This window comes from Staurois parvus, unplaced genomic scaffold, assembly GCF_062004578.1.
Source record: "Staurois parvus isolate SC_StPar_1 unplaced genomic scaffold, SC_StPar_1.0 ptg000840l, whole genome shotgun sequence".
Lineage (NCBI taxonomy): Eukaryota > Metazoa > Chordata > Amphibia > Anura > Ranidae > Staurois > Staurois parvus.
In genome coordinates this window covers 2,072,390-2,090,051 of record NW_028318636.1, presented here as the reverse complement: position 1 = coordinate 2,090,051, position 17,662 = coordinate 2,072,390, and the positions used below count along the sequence as shown (strand labels likewise).

At 40.8% G+C, this 17,662-nt stretch overlaps 1 protein-coding gene across 3 annotated transcripts in view; it reads left to right on the top strand.

Moving 5' to 3' along the window:
- Window positions 1-17,662, top strand: part of LOC149443666 (acyl-CoA dehydrogenase family member 11-like) — a 94,419-nt gene that overhangs the window by 61,621 nt on the left and 15,136 nt on the right. For all 3 annotated transcript variants that reach the window (XM_089655463.1, XM_089655465.1, XM_089655464.1), the window contains exons 8-13: window positions 3,407-3,501; window positions 3,576-3,675; window positions 12,210-12,350; window positions 12,427-12,519; window positions 12,614-12,721; window positions 15,313-15,484. In XM_089655463.1, the coding sequence (XP_089511589.1) occupies window positions 3,407-3,501; window positions 3,576-3,675; window positions 12,210-12,350; window positions 12,427-12,519; window positions 12,614-12,721; window positions 15,313-15,484 (709 nt within the window). The remainder of the gene's footprint in view (window positions 1-3,406; window positions 3,502-3,575; window positions 3,676-12,209; window positions 12,351-12,426; window positions 12,520-12,613; window positions 12,722-15,312; window positions 15,485-17,662) is intronic.

The window sequence follows — 17,662 nt, the reverse complement described above, 5'->3', positions numbered from 1 at the left end:
AGGATTTTGAATTTGATCCGTTGCGCAATCGGAAGCCAGTGGAGGGATTCGCAGAGGGGGGTGGCGGAGACAGAGCGGTTGGAAAGGTGAATGAGTCTGGCAGCCGTATTCAGGATCGACTGAAGCGGGGATAGCCAGCGGCGAGGCAGGCCAGTGAGGAGGGAGTTGCAGTAGTCGAGTCGTGATATGATGAGGGAGTGGATGAGCTGTTTAGTGGTTTCTGGGGTTAGGAACGTGCGGATTTTGGCGATGTTGCGGAGGTGGAGTCTGCACGAGTTTGTTAAAGATTGGACTTGGGGTTGAAAGGATAGGTTGGAGTCCAGAATGACACCAAGTACTCTGGCCTGCAGGGCGGGTTTGATGGTAGCGTTGTTGGATGTGACGGAGAAGTCAATGGGGGGTGGTGTCCTGGCTGGGGGAAAGACAAGAAACTCGGTTTTGGAGAGGTTCAATTTAAGGAAGTGGAGTGACATCCAGTCTGATATGTCGCTCAGTAGGTGTGTGATTCGGGCTGAGACCAAGGGGGTGAGGTGGGGGGTTGAGAGATAGATTTGTGTGTCATCGGCATAGAGGTGGTAGTTGAAGCCGTGAGAGTGTATGAGTTGGCCAAGGGAGGAGGTATAGATGGAGAAGAGAAGGGGCCCGAGGACAGAGCCCTGAGGGACCCCAACAGAGAGGGGGAGTGAGGGGGAGGTGGTAGCATTATAGGTAACGCTGAAGGAGCGTTGTGACAGGTAGGATGAGAGCCAGGAGAGAGCAGAATCTCTGAGGCCGAGGGAGTGTAGTTTTTTGAGGAGGAGGGGGTGGTCGACTGTGTCGAAGGCCGCAGAGAGGTCAAGGAGTAGGAGCACTGAATAGTGGCCATTAGCTTTGGCGGTTAGCAGGTCGTTGGAGAGTTTGAGTAAGGCAGTTTCGGTGGAGTGTAGGGGACGGAAGCCGGACTGTAGGGGATCGAGGAGGTTGTTGTCGTTGAGGTGAGAGCATAGGCGGGTGTAGACTAGGCGCTCGAGGAGTTTAGATGTAAATGGGAGCAGGGAGATGGGTCTGAGGTTGTTCGGGTCATTGGGGTCCAGGGAGGGCTTTTTAAGTATGGGGGTGATGTGTGCATGTTTCAGAGGGGAGGGGAAAGTGCCGGAGGAGAGGGAGAGATTGAAGATGTGGGTGAGGGAGCGTAGGATGGAGGGGGAAGGAGGTCGTAGGAGTTGTGAGGGGATAGGGTCGAGGGGGCAGGTGGTGAGGCGGGCATCAGAGAGGATCTTGGAGACTTCCCCGATGGTAGTAAGGTCAAAGGTGTGAAGTGTTGGGGGAGCTTCAGTATGAGGAATGTAGGGTGGGGTGGAAGAGGAGGTCAGAGCAGTGGTGGGGCCGTGGGAGAGGGGTGATGAGGGGGTAGCTGAGTGAGGGTGAAGGGGGTTGGAGAGAGTTTGAGCAGCGACGAAGTCCCTGCGGGTTATGTCGAGGGGGAGGGGGGATAAGGGGGTAGCTGTGTGAGAGGGGACGGGTTAAGAGGGTGTGTGAGTTGCGGCAATGTCCTTGCGAATTGTGTCAATCTTGTTTTTGAAGTGATTGGCAATCTCAGGGGCAGTGAGTGAGGTGCTGGGTGGAGGTGGGGGTGGAGAGAGTAGAGAGTTGAAGGCGGAGAAGAGTCGGCGAGGATTGGAGGAGAGGGCCTTGATGAGGGTCAAGAAGTAGGCCTGTTTGGCAGCATGGAGGGAGGAGGTGTAGGTGTGGAAGGCAGATTTGTAGCGGGTGAAGGCTTGTTGGGATTTGGTTTTGCGCCATAGTCGCTCCAGGGCACGACTGTGTCGTTTGAGGGTTTTGGTGTGATCAGTCTGCCAGGGCTGGAGCGGTCGGGGTCTGGTGTTGCGTGTGGTTAAAGGCGCTAGTGAGTCAAGGGCTGTTGAGAGTGCGTTGTTGTAGGCGGTCATAGCCAAGTCAGGGCAGGACAGGGGGAGGATGCGATCGTGGAGTTGATCAGCTGCAGAGTGGAGGGAGGCAGGGTTAAGGTTGCGGAGGTTACGGCTGGTAGTAGTGTGACATTTGGAGGGGTAGGCGTTGGAGGACGAGGAGATAGAGAAGGTAATCAGGTTGTGGTCAGAGAGAGGGAAGGGGGTGTTAGTGAGGTTGTGGGGAGCGCAGCGGTTGGAGAAGACGAGATCAAGGATATTACCGTCAGAGTGGGTGGTGGATTGTATGCACTGTGCAAGTGTAAAGGAGGAGGTTAAGTGGAGGAGACGGGATGTGTCCGGGTTGTCAAGGTTGACAGGGATGTTGAAATCCCCAAGGATGATGGTGGGTAGCTCAGAGGAGAGGAAGAAGGGTAGCCAGGAGGAGAAGTCATCCAGGAAGCGGGGTATGGATCCAGGAGGCCGGTATATCACAGCAATCTTCAGGGGGGTTGGGGAGAATAGTCAGACGCAGTGGACCTCGAAGGAGGAGAAGGATAGGGAGGGGGGGTTTGGGAGGACTCGGAAGGTGCTCTGCGGTGACAGGAGCAGACCAACCCCACCACCTTTACGACTGTTGGGCCTGGGTGAGTGGGTCCAGGTGAGACCTCCGTAGGAGAGTGCAGCAGGGGAGGTAGAGTCAGTGGGCTGGATCCAGGTTTCTGTGATCGCTAGGAGGTTGAGGGAGCGGGAAACAAAGAGGTCGTGGATGGCAGTAAGCTTGTTGCACACCGATCGGGCGTTCAGGAGTGCACATGAAAACGGAGGGGAGATTTTAGGGAGCAGGGGGACAGATACTAAGTTGCAGGGGTTGCGGCGAGACGTGGAGGCGGGAGGATGTTGTGCGGGTGAGGGAGGTGGTGGAGGGCCAGGATTCGGGGAGATGTCCCCCGCGGTTATGAGGAGGAGAAGGGTGAGAAAGGTGGCATGGGAGCGGGATGTGCAGGAGCGTGAGAAACCACTAGTGGAGGTATTTGGGTCAGTGGGAGAGTGGAGTAATAGGAGGAGGTGGTGGGTGCCATAGAGGGGCGAAGGAAGCAGTGAAGTGTATAGTTTGATCTTCCTGATCTACTGTAAAAGTAACACCAGTCAGAACTCTATTATTTATCAAGAGATCCCTTTATTTGAAGAGTAGAGAATGTAACAGCACAATGTTTCAGGAATGTATCCCTTCCATGAGGCAGTAATTCATCTGAGAAAGTGGTTTCTTGTCCAAAGCATTGTACTGCTGCATTAACTTAACTAAGGTGAATTTCCCTATTTTTGGTGGTGGAAGGAGATATTCGAACAGTGTGTCTGTCTGATCTTCAGTATCATAAACTTACCGTACTTGTGAGAGATTAAACTTAAACATTTTCAAAAGGCTGACAGTTGTATGAACTGTTTAGCTGTTGATGACTGATTGAAATAACAGATATAAAGTCCTATATTTAGAGATGTTTTTTGTTTTGCAACTTCAGATTTCTCCTGAAGGCCGTGGTGTGGCTTCAATTTCCAGTATGCTGAGCATCACTCGGATTCATAACGCCATTTTTTCAGCAGCTTCAATGAGAAGGTATCGATCTATAACATTCAGTATATCTATAAACTGTATCTGTAAATTAATTTTAAAAAATACTTTAAATTTAGAATAATCAACTTGGCACGAGAATATGCATCAAAGCGATTTGTGTTTGGCAAGCTGATAAAGGACCATCCACTTCATATACAGACTATGGCACGGATGGAGGTGAGTTCTATTGAATGTTGTACTTGTCAAATTAAATATTGCATATTAAAGGGGCATATCATGGGGTATGAAACTAGAAACCGCTATCCCATAATATATTCTTTTAGTATAGAGTTGCAACAATAGGTTTGTAAAGTATTTGCTATTATTTTGTATATATATAATTACTGCTAAAATTTTGAAGAGGGCCAGGACTGCTCAATCATGTGACTGGACCAGATTAAAAATAGGTAATTATAGAGATCATTTTTGTACAGGGTACACAGGACAAGTAAGAGGAAAGGGGAGGGAATATTTTTAACCACTTTGTGCCTGGCGAATGTACATAAACAACTGGGCAGATGATCTCTAGTTCCATGAGGACATACCCTCCACAGGAAACAGCGAATCACCAATCATGGTACCACCACGGTAATCACCGCTGCACAAGTCAGCGTCCCTAATCACTGCCATCCACTCACATTGTCCCTAACCACCGCCGTTTACTCAAAGTGTCTCTAATCACCGCAGTGCACTACCAGTGTCCCTAATCACTGCCACCTCCTCAGTGTCCCTGATCACCGCCCCCACTTAGTGTCCCTAATCACCGTTGAACCAGTCAGTGTCCCTTATCACTGCCGCCCACTCAGTGTCCCTAATCACCGCGACCCACTCAGTGTCCCTAATGACCATCAAATCAGTCAGTGTCCCTAATCACTGCCAGCCACTTAGTATCCCTAATCACCATCGCACCAGTCATATTGTCTCTGATCACTGCCGTACCAGTTACTGTATCCCTAATCATCACCACACCAGTTACTGTGTCCCTGCTCGCTGCCACACCAGTCATATTGTCCCTGATAACCATCACACCAGTGCAGTGTTGCCTCTGCCTGTACTAACCCTGTCCTGTTTATTGACCACATTTCTGCCTGCTGCCTGGACTGATCCTTTGTCTGTTTGCTGACCATGTCTATGCCTGCGGCCTAAACTGATCCATCTGCACATCCCTCTGGCTATATTCCTGTGAGACACCAGGCTAGTGAATTTGGCATTCCTAGGGGCAGTCATGTCCCAGTAAGATAGGCTTGTTTGGCTTATAATAAGTAAATAACAATACCTCGGCACACCTAAGTGAAATAATCACTATAATCGGCCCTTAAAGAAAAGTGACACTTCTTTCACCCTTGAAAGTAAATACAATATTAATCAACCTTTTCCTCCACCTATCTATAAAAACTCCTACATGAAATAAGATAAATATTAAATACAAATAAATCCTAATCCAATAAATCCTATTCCAACCCCATCGAATAAATATTCCAAAAAATTACCAAATACTAGATGATAAATCATAAAAAATACATCAAAATAAATAATAAGATGTCCAAAAAAATTTCAGGTCCAATCAATCAATAGTCTCCTAGATTGTAGACTCGAAAGAGCTGGGCCCTCGAACCCCTCGTATACTGTTTTGTTACTGTATTGTCTCATGTACTGTCCCCCACTACTCTGTACAGCGCTGAGCAAACTTTTTGGCGCTATATAAATACTGTATAATAATAATAATAGTCCACAAAAAATCTCTTAGTCCACTGTGTTGAACTTCCAATTCTCATATCAATCCTCGTGAACCTCAAAAAAAACTAAAACTATAATAGTGTATTACCTTCTATATAACTAATCCATATAAATACCTTAAACGTGTATAAATACAATATCAGTGCAAACAATGGACAAGTGCACCAAAAACAGATTCAACAGTGAAAAAACACATGAATCATGCAAAACAGTATTTTGTATACACTCCAACAAAAAGTGAAATGAAAGTGCAACTCGTGTACATGAAAAAAAAAAAAAATAAATAAAAATATATATACTGTATATATAATATTTCTACATTCAGAAATAATATTTCTACATTGCTTGAAAATACATACCTTTATAAGTCTCCCTTTTGCTTCAAAAGGAATATGGAAGATGGGCAACTGAAGTGAATTTAAGCTTGGAAGTGGTTACTATATTGACCAGGAATATCCACATAAGCTTGTGATTACTTCATGAGGGTAATTGTATTTAGTCTCACTATTGGGAGGTGGTCACGGAGTGTTCACTGTATGAATTGGAGTGCTCACCAATGTATTTGATTTGTCTTATTTTTATTTATCGGATGATATTGAGTTCATTATTTAATATTTATTATTTATTTAATATATTTTGATTAATTTTATATATTTTTTTTTTTTTTTTTGTGTGTGTGTGTACACGAATTGCACTTCAATTTCACTTTTTGTTGGAGTGTACACAAAATACTGTTTTGCATGATTCACGTGTTTTTCACAGTTGAATCTGTTTTTGGTTCACTTGTCCATTGTTTGCACTGATATTGTATTTATACACGTTTAAGGTATTTATATGGATTAGTTATTTAGAAGGTAATACACTATTATAGTTTTCGTTTTTTTGAGGTTCACGAGGATTGATATGAGAATTGAAGTTCAACACACTGGACTAAGAGATTTTTTTGTGGACTATTGATTGATTGGACCTGAAATTTTTTGGACATTTTATTATTTATTTATTTTGATGTATTTTTTATGATTTATCATCTAGTATTTATTTGGTAATTTTTTGGAATATTTATGCGATGGGGTTGGAATAGAATTTATTGGAATAGGATTTATTTGTATTTAATATTTATCTTGTTTCATGTAGGAGTTTTTATAGATAGGTGGAGGAAAAGGTTGATTAATATTGTTTGGCTTATAGGAACTGGGACTGCTGTAGGTGACACTACACTACACTACACTGTATTTCCTGACCACTTTTATAGAAGTGATCTTTAGAGTACATTGGTTTTCACACAATTGGTTGATTTATGTGACATACAAGATACATTCTCTGGTACATCATCAATCCAGACAAAGTAAAAGTCTCACATGTGGTATTGCCATACTCGGGAGGAGTAGCGGCCCTTGCTGCATGTGAGATATATCTTATTAAATTGTCAACTTTGTGTAAAAATATTCATTTTCATTTTCTTTCCACATCTTCCTAAACACTTGTGGCAAAAATATTTTTTTTCCCACATTTTTGAAAAAAAAACTTGTGGCAATAAAATGAAGTCTTCAAAAGAATCACCATGCCTCTTAAAAATACTTTGGGGTGTTCACTCTCCAAAACGTGGTAATTTTGTGGGTTTTTCTACTGTCCTGGTGCTCTAGGACCTCCAAGAATTATGCACCTGGTGCGCTGGAAGGTGTTTCTTTGGATTTTGGGCCCCTCTATATGACTAGGCTGTAAAAAAAAAAAAAAAAAAAAGTCTCACAAGTGATATCGCCATACTAGGCAGGCGTAGCTGAATGTGTTTTGGGGTGTAATTCTAAGTAGGCCTATGATATGTGTTGGAAATATCTTAATTGACAACTTTGTATTAAAAAAATACATTTTCATTTTCTTTAGTACATTTTCCAGAAGCTTGCGGTGAAAAATTAAATTTTCAAAAGACACACTATATTTTCCAAATTGGGGTAATTTTGCAGGTGATTCCACTGTCCTGGTACTCCAAGGCCTCCAAAAATGTGTTGGGTAGTCAGGAAATGTGATGCGTAATTTATGCTCTTTGAAAGGTGCTCCTTGTATTTTGGTCCCCTCTAAGCATCTAGGCTGTGAAAAAGTCCCACACATGTGGTATCCCCATACTTGGAAGGCATAATGTTTTTTGAGGTGTAATAAGTATACCAATGTTCTGTGTGAGAAATAACTTGTTAACCACTTCAAGTCCGGACACTTTCATCCCCTTCCAGTCCAGGCCTATTTTCCACTTTCAGCACTATCTTTAGCACTTTCAGCACTAACTTTAAGTCACAATTGGGCAGTTGAGGAACACTGTACCCATATTAAATTTGTATCATTTTTTTAAGACAGCTAGAGCTTTCTTTTGGTGGTATTTGATCACCGCGGGGTTTATTTTTTGCTGTATAAATGAAAAAATACCGAACATTTTGAAAAAAAATGATGGACGCTGATATGCCTTATGGCAGTGATCAGGACACTGGTATGGGGTATGCTGGTGATCTGGTAGTTAGCATGAGGTATGGCGGTGATCAAGATGCTGGTATGACAGTGATCAGGAAACTGGTAAGAAGTATGGCAATGATGAGCCGCACAGTAGCCATTGACACGGGTTGACGTACAGATACTTTAGCCCACATCTGCAAAGCTTGAGGTTAAATGACAACTTTGTGAAAAAAAACATTTTATTTAATTTCTTAATTTTCCAAAAAATGTCAGCTTCAAAAAACACTATGCCTCTTACTAAATACTCTGGACTGTCTACTTTCCAAAACGGGGTCATTTTGGGTGTATTTGTCCTGGCATTTCTGAGCCCCATCAGTACATCAGGATTGATCAATTTTCAAATAATATACATTGATTTGGGTTATTTTTACCAAAGAAATGTAGCAGAATACATTTTGGCAGAAATATATGAAGAAAGATTGTTTATTTGCAAAATGGTACAACAGAAACTAAGAAATGTGTTTTTATTTATTTATTTTTTTTGTATTTTTTTTTTTTAATTTTTGGTATTTTTCATTTGTATCAACTGGAACGCTGTCTTTTTAAGCAAAATCCCTTTGACTGATGTACACGCCATGTACCATTTCACTTGTAGTGTTGCAAAGTCAAGGCCAGCACTTTTCAAATTATTGGGTGGCGATATCACTATATGTACTCTACACAGGCCTTACAGCCACTATTATGGGAACAAAGAGGGATGGTTTGGCCTGCTTTCCTAGTTCTCTTTAAGTCATACTGTTGCCTACAGGAGGATTGGACACTGACAAAAAAAAAGTGTAGGTCAGCTCAGGATAACCCCAGCATGCCTCAGTTTTTGCTAGTGTCCTCGGAGGATGAACATCTTTTCTTAAAGTGTACTACTGTTTTTTCAATCAAATTTAAGAAAACCCCACTATATGTTTGTGTTCCCATTCACACATTATACCAATTTGTTAAAACATATTTCTTACCTTTTAGATGTTTCCCAGGAGACAGTCTGATGGCTGGCTTCAGGGATTTTTGAACAATGTCAAAGTCAGTCTGTTCTAAGGACAGGCTGTCTCCTCTCATTAACATACAGTGCAAAAAGCCTGGCTATGTAACCTTTAACAATTTGTTAAACAGACAGTGTTCAAATCTAGTATACAATTGATCATTAAACTCTAACTGCACACAGTACAGACAGGGTTAATTATGGCAAACACAGCTGTCCCAGCCCTCACATAAACAAAGAAAACTAGTAAAATATTACAGTACTGTAATTTCCAGAACAGAACATCTAAGAAAGATAAGCTGCAATTTTAAAATGTTTTTTAAGGTATGCTATGTGAATGAGAACATGTAACAGATATAAAATAGGTGTTATCTCAATCTGGCTGCAAAAGTGGAAATATGCTTTAAGCTCTGATGGGAAACAATGTTTCCACAAGATTTTTTTTCTTTGGGTTTCTTTAATCAAAATTACTCACTACATCGCTGCTTAAGCTGGACTGTACATGGAAGCTCATCCTAGCTATACTAGCTATGGAGTGCTGTACCCAGACTCTGCTGGATGGGATGTTGTGAGGCTAGTTTGGAATGCGACCCTTGGGCACTGGGCTCTGCTTCTGGCACTTTTGGCAGACATCAAGGACTGGTAAATGCTGCAGGGACATTTTGAGGTCAAGAGCTGTGGCATTGCCTCAGCACTTGCCCTGTGTCTAAAGACTCTCTCTCTTTGTAAGTGGACTATCTGGGCTGAGCACCGAGAATTACCCTGTTATTTGGAACACAGAAGCAATCAAATTTCTCGCTTTCCATCCATTTCTTAATTGGCAAAGTGCTTATTTTTTAAAGTGTATCCCAAAGGAGTAGTTACCGATGCATATGTTGAGAGAAACTTGCAAAGTGCACATTTCTTATGTCTATAAGTTCCTTTATATTTAAAATATATTTTATTCTTGTGACTATCATATTCCCTTGATACCAATCTATCTATTAATGATCTTGCCCCTTTATATACAATCTGTGATCCTGTAGTAATACATTTGGAAAGTCTCTTATCCTCATCAAGTGTATTACAATGTTTCTGCAATACCCATGCAATGACGTCATTTTGATTTCAATAGGTCATTATCAGTCTGACTGCATCCCCTTGTGTCTGCCTCCTCGGGACCACTGGTTGCTCATTCAACTTTGTTCTCTTATAAGCCTCACAAAGAACTCTATTCTTATAGCCACACTATCGTAGTCGTTCCTTACCTCTTTTGCCGCCTCCTCAAACACCTCATCCCGACTACAATTCCTGTGTATTCTAATGTAATTTCCATGAGGAATACACTTGAAGGATCTAGGATGACCACTTCATGCTTGCAGTATTGTATTACCTGCTGTCTTACAGTATAGGGATATATACACAGCTTACCACATTCGTCCTTACAAATTTTCAATTCCAAAAGGAGTTGTCTGGTACTTCCAATGTACATAATAAATTATATATGTTAGGTATGCCAACAAATTCCCTTAACAAACCCATCATCACCAGTACAAAGGATGAAAAATATCCGTATACCCGTGCGAAGTAAGAATATAGTACAGGTACATCGATCATAGACCAGATTTCCTTTACCCATCCCAGGTATGCATGCAAGGGCACAGAAGTTGTGCCCATCGAAGTCCCCTGTATCTGGAAGTAGTGCAACCCATTAAAAAGAAACACATTGTACTTTTGAAGAAGGCCTTCACATCTAAACCAACATGTAACATAGTATTTGGGAGATTTCCTTGATTAAAGAAATAAGGTGAGAGATATCCGTTACATAAGATGGCAATGCCTCCCCATGCTACCTCAAAAAGGAGTCTATGTACTGTATATACTGTTAGCCATCAAAGATGCATTCCCATATATGATAGGTGTTCCTAGGGGGTCCTTGTGACCCTTGTGAAGTTCATTCTTATGAACTTTGGGCAGGTCATATAATACAGGTCTTTTTGTAAATTTAACTTTAAAAAATCAGCCTTCTGCCCATCAATAATTCTTCCCATAAGATCTCCACCAATCATTTCAAGTAATTCCCTCTGGAATTGAGCATCCATTACATCAGAGAGTTTCTTATACCACCTAGTATTGTCATTACCATTCGATTTATATTACCATTCGATGTACTGTTCTGAAGTCATTATTAACACATCACTTCCCCCCCGCTTTGAGAACAATATCCTCAACACAACTCAAGCCAGAGTTTTTCTTCTCCATGAAAAATCTGATTCTCTGCTCCTAGATTCATACTTGTCAGTCCAGGAATTATGTGACTCTCTTCTGCATCTTCTGCATATTGTATGTGCCATTCTGGAACTTTATACAGTTTGGTTGTCCCTGCGAAGTTGAACCTCACAGCTAGGGGGTCATCCAATCCAGGATTTTCTCAAACAACACCATGGCAGTGGGATACATCAACCATATTGCAAAAGAGGTAGAGTAGATCCTGTCCTAGGCAGAAATTCACATTCCAGCCTTGGTTCCTTCCTTGTCTGCTTTGCAGGATTAAGATGGAGGCCATTTCAGTAATCCTCATAGTTTTGTTTTGGTACAAGCAAATGTGGCAGTTCCACCTGATATAACTCCTGATGGAAGCTTCATAGACACTTCCAGATTGTCTAGATTTCCTGTCTCAGTGATAGGCTTACCACCCTGCTTCACGATCACTGGCAAGGGCAGAGGCATAACTGAATTGTTTTTTCTTCATGATGCTGAAAGCTAGGAAGTCTACGTCTCATAAAGTCTGTCACCAAATGTCAACATCATACTTTACTTGGTAAAGTGGCTTTTTTTGTTGTCATTAACGTTGCAAAGTGAATATCTGAACTGGAGGCCTTACTTTGTAAAGAACTATATCTGGACTTGCACAAGGACAAGCTGGTGTTGATGCCCAGAACTTCCATTCTTTCTAAGGTTTTTTGGCCTTCTGTCTTAACCAGGTTATTCTTCTGACCCTGTGTCTGGCTCTAGTTCATCCAAAGATGGTTTTCCTCCTTTACTTGGACGTAATTCAGGTCTCATCTGATGCCAGCTTTGGGTGTAAGGGCCAATATGTGGCTTATTGAGCTGCAGGTAGGCTTAAGGGTTTTTTTTGGGGGGGTTGTGGGCTTGTTAGCATTTTGTTTTGCTGTTGCTTATCTGCTAACCCCTTAGTTGGGCTGGTCTTGGACATTCTGACTTCCTGTGTCCCTCAATGGGTGAGAAAGAGATGAGGATTTTTGTACTGTAAAATGCTTTTCTTGATGTCAATGGAGAGACCCAAGCCCCATCCACGCCCTTCTTATGCATGCTTGGAAACAGGAGAGATATCTTGGTTTGGCCTACATTTGTTTTTTTTGCCAGTGTCCACTCATCCTGTAGGCAGTAGTATAATTCAACAGCAAAAACTTTTAGGTGTCCCTAAAAGAAAAGGATTTTACAGTGAGAAGTACAGTGTCTCTATAAAAGTACATTAAAATGGTATTCTTGTTTCTTATAGGTAGAGGCACGTGGTGCATTTCTTCTCTTAATGGAAGTTGCACGCTTGTTAGGATTGGAAGAAACAAACATGGCAACAGAGCAGGACCAACATCTCCTCCGGCTGCTGACTCCCATTGCCAAATTATACACTGGGAAACAGGTATAAAAGTAGACAATCAGTCATTACATAATTTGGGACATGCATATCTTCTCATGCGTACATATTTACATTCTAGGCTGTTGCTGTTGTATCAGAGGGACTTGAATGTTTTGGAGGACAGGGCTACATGGAGGACACTGGTTTACCAGCTATGCTGAGAGATGCACAGGTAAGACATTCCTAGAGATATAAAACAATACAATATGCAAAAATTACATGTTATTATGTTATGTTTTTATTCTTTTTCTCATACCCCATTACAGGTGTTGACAATTTGGGAAGGGACAACTAACATCCTATCATTAGATATTCTCCGGTCAGTAATCAAGAGTCAGGGTCAGGTACTTAGTGCTTTCTTCTCAGCTGTTCAGGTAAGCTATATTGCAATCACACAGCTGCAGGTTGCTAAAAATCTGCATAATATGTAGGGTGGCAACTATCAATTAGTTGGCAGATTATTTTCGATTAATCGCATAAAAACCGCAAACTTTTTAATGTGTAATTTATTTAATATGTAAAGTTTAAAAAAGACAATTTATTCTTGAATATCTATATGCCATGGTAAATATAAATAACCAGCTGGTTATGGTTGGGAAACAAGATATCTCATCAGAATAACAGACAGAAGAGATATACATTATGTACACTATTAGAGGTTGAATCTGGTACTTATCAGACTCATAGATCAAAATTTTATTTAAATAAAAAAACAAATGTAAAATGACCTAAAACACTGTTTTGCAAATTTTCAGACAGGACTGTAATATATCATGCATGACAGGACTCCCTTGTCATAGGTAGGTAGCTTGATACAAACAACCTGTACCTGCTGTCTCTTATGCTGACCATACACGAACAAATTTTTCCTTCAAAACGGTTTGTTTTAAGAACGTTCTTTCGATTGTCTAATAGTTAGTGAAGTCAATTCTATGTTCATTACAAAAAAAAAAAAAATTTGATGTTCATTTTAGACCACAGTGATGGGAAAATTCGAAGGAGCAGAAACTTTTTTTAATTGAACAAATTTTCGGACAGCGTGTGTAGGTTTTTGTTCGAAGAATAAATTCATTTTCAAATTCAATGTTAAAAGCAAGTGATATTTTCGAACACCATTCTTCAAATGTACAAAGAATTTTTGTACGAATATTCTTATCTGAAAATTGATACGTGTATGTCTAGCATAAGACATTTAGTAGCAGCAGTATGGTTTAGCTCTTTTATAGTGACATATATTAAAAAGATAAGCACTACTGTAAAAGGTTCATTTATACTGTGAAACAGTGAAAGAAATAATATATAACTTATATATAAAACCTCCAGCCTATTACCCTCCAGTTTTTCTGGGTTCAGACGCTGATCTGCCCTTCACAGAGCTCTGATTGTAAATCATGGATTGTTTTAAAACTACAAACATGTTGTACTTAGCTGCTCTGTGTAATGGGTTTGCACAGAGGAGCCCTGATTCACCTCTTCTGGGTGTCCACCACTGGCGCTTCTAGCTCCTCCTGCCTTCAGAGTGCCCCTATCGCAAACCGCAAAGTATAAAATAGATTGCCCCTTTTGCAAGGTTAAAAAAACTTCCATCTTTAGAATCGTTCACTTTCTTCTCCTGCTCTGGACTACATATCCCACATGGCACTGGTCCTCACATGGTCACAAGTTCTCAGGCACTTACTGACATATATGAATGGTGTACTGAGCTGTATGTGTGCTGCACTGTATTTTCTGATATGTAAACAAATAATGCATTCTGTATGCAGGCCAACTAATTGGCTGAGCAACTAATCGATTATGAAAATACTTGACAACTATTTTCATAATCGAATTATAATAGTTTCAGTACTAATAATAAGATTGTATTGTTACTGTACCACTTGCAAAAGTGCAAAAACAAAATAATTAGTACAGTTTAGTTAACCGCTTCCCCGCCGCCCTATAGCAGATATACTGCTACAGGGCGGCAGGGGTACGCAAAATCACGTGTATATATACCTGATTTTTCGCATTTCTGGGTAGGGGGCACGCGCTCTATCGGTGCTTACCGAGCATCTCCCACGAGAAGGATGACTGCTTTGTTTACTTCCTCCCTGTTGGCTTGGGCACACTGCACTGGATTCCTGTGCACAGCACAGCCATCCAGAGCAGTGTGCTTACAGTGAAGCGTGCGCACACACACATACACACACACTGCCCCTTAGTAAAACACACCCACTGCCCCTTAGTAAAACACACCCTACACATAGTTAACCCTTTGATTGCCCCTCATATTAACCTGCCCGGTGCCATTAGTACAGTGTCAGTGCTTTTTTTTAGTACTAATCACTGTATTGGTGTCACTGGGGATGTTAGTGACACCAAGTCAGTTCCCCCCAGTATCAGAATGCACGCCGCTATAAGTCACTGATCGCCGCCATTATTAGTTAAAAAAAATAAAATAAAATAAAAAATTCCGGTATCTATACTGCCATTTGTAAACGATATAACTTTAATTTACATGTATTTGGATTTTTTTTTTTGGCAAAGACATGTAGCAGAATACAGTTTGGCCTAAATTTATGACGATATTTGATTTTTTTCAATTTTTTTTTACTGGCCATGTTTAAATGCAAAAAGTAAAAAATATTGTTTTTCTCAAAATAGTTGGTCTTTTTTTTTTTTTATAGCGCAAAAAATAAAAAAAATTAAAATCGCACAGGCGATTAAATACCACCGAAAGAGAGCTCAATTCATGGGAAAGAAAACCCCGTAAATTTCATTTGGGTGCAGTGTTGCATGACCGCGCAATTGTCAGTTAAAGTAACGCAGCGCCGTAATGCAAAAAATGGCCTGGTCAGGAAGGGGGGTAAATCCTCAGGAGGGCAAGTGGTTAATCCAAAATGAAAATAAATATTATATAGTCCTCATAGAAGCATTGCTTGTATATGAATGATCTAAACAAACTGAACTTGTATTTGTTGCACAGGAGAATCTAGAAGCCTCATCTAATGTACCCGAACTGTCACAGCCTACTGCAAGGTTATTGCAAGCTCTGCAGCATCTGAAAGACTTTACTCAATCAGCAGGAACAAAAGGAAGCAACTTTATGGAATTGGCTGCACGGGATTTTGCCTACAGTCTAGCCAAGATCTTCATTGGTATTTATTGCATTAGTTACACAGCTACTCTGTGTCCAGGGTAGTTAGTGTACAGGCCAGCCCTGTGTTATAAATCAAAGCATAAAGGCAAATCTTTTTTAGAGTTGATAGAGTGGCTAGGAATTACAACTGTCAGGTTTTAACTGATATCTTTTTCCCTATTAGGGAAATTTACTCTATATATATATATATATATATATATATATATATATATATATATATATATATATATATATATATATATATATATATATATATATATACATACATATATATATATATACATATATATATATACATACATACACACACACACCGTATGCCCTGCTTAGCATTATCACCTTCAGTGAGATAAAATCACAAATTTTTGGATGTCACTAAAACAGGAAAAGAGGGAAATCTTCCAATGAGGACACCAGGGATTTCCTCTCACTTCACTCTTTGGCTATGGGACAGGAAGTGAAGGGAAACTTCCCAAATGAGACACAGGTGGCCAAAAAACTGACTCCCTTACTAATTTGCAAAAAGAAAAGTTTTGCTTTAATTCCACTTTAAGGCTATAAAAATGGGATGACCCAGCTGAGGTATATTGGAGCATCTAAACTGTAAATGATCTCAGCCAACTGTACATGTGACTTCTTATATGTAAGGACACAGAGAACATCTAAAATATGCTCTTCAATAATCACGTGTGTATGGTAAACTCACTGCATCATCACTTCCTTAAATTATGACAACCATCTTAAATATTGGATAATTACATGTTTTAAAATAAACACATTACCTTAAAATGTACCCCTTACTTATTGTCCACTCATTGCTTTTTGACAATCCACATCCTTCAATTTGTACTGTTATTAAATATAAAGTCCATAGCACACTTATGATATAAATGCTTCAAATCACTTTGATGTATTTCCCCATAGTGTGCACTTCATGCATTGTTATACAGAAGGAAAGTTATATGAATATGGTCAGGGAAATGACATGTAGACAGGTCTGCCAATCCCTGACAGGTTACCTGACGCTCAGGGGGTTGTTTGGGTGGAAACATTATATACAGTAAAACAAAAGGCATAAATAGAATGGTTCAAAGGGATTGCTGCACAGAAGATATTTGCCACCATTGACGTAGTCATCATCTAATCATATTATTATTAACAAAGCGAGATAAGCAAACATGTAGAGTCCCCCTCAGGCATGGAAAAGCATCATGGGAGATCTTCTTGTTAACAGGTTATATTTGGAGAGTTAAACAGCTCTAGCTCTCCAAAGACAACTTTGTTTAAGGTGGATTTCTCCTGCATGTACCTGGAAAGGCAAGCTTATCAGATAGCAGAGATGGGCACATTGACATATTGCAAAGTGTTTTGCTAGTTCCAGAAAGGACTTTTAGGGTGAGGATGTATTTCTTCTTCGTTCTGACTTTTGTACTGCAGCACCTATTAATGGCAGGGCTGTTGTTCTAAATCACAGGGTCGTCCCCCCCCCCCCCCCCCAGGAAATATCTAAACAATTATATTGTTTCTAAAAATACACTAAAATCATTCTTAGTAGACAGAAACACGACATAACTTACAAAATTTCTGCTAAATCTAAAAGATAAATCTGTATTAATCTCTGTGTGTGAATGTGTTATTGGGGCTCATTCACATAGGTGCTGTGGCTTGTACAGTGTGAATCAGCTTTTTTTTATGTAGCTGGAGCTGTGTGCAGGCAGCCCTATGTTACACTAGGGGGGTGCAGTTGTTGTACGAACACAGCCACAGGTCCTAATTTGACAAGCTTGTGGGTACGGGTGTTCGGCTGCAAACAAACAGTGTGCATTCAGGGCCACACCTGCACAACTGTCAAATTAGGACCTGCGGTTGTGTTTTGTACAGCTTCTGCATCCCCATAAAGTAACAGGCGGCTCCACACGTGTGTTTGAACAACTCATTCACATGAACAGAGTACTTGTGTAAATGAGTCCTTAGGGCTTGGTCATTTGTGAGTTTGGAAGGGTGCAGTGGTTGAGCTGCACTTTTACCGGCCCCCAGCCGCTACTCCCATGCAGCTAGAGGTGTAACATGCCATGGTAGGAACTATGCCCTGTCCTTTTCAACTGGTTTAGCACCCACTGAACATGACCCATTCAGGTGCTTTGCATTTGGTTACAATGCACAAGTGCAGGGTTTA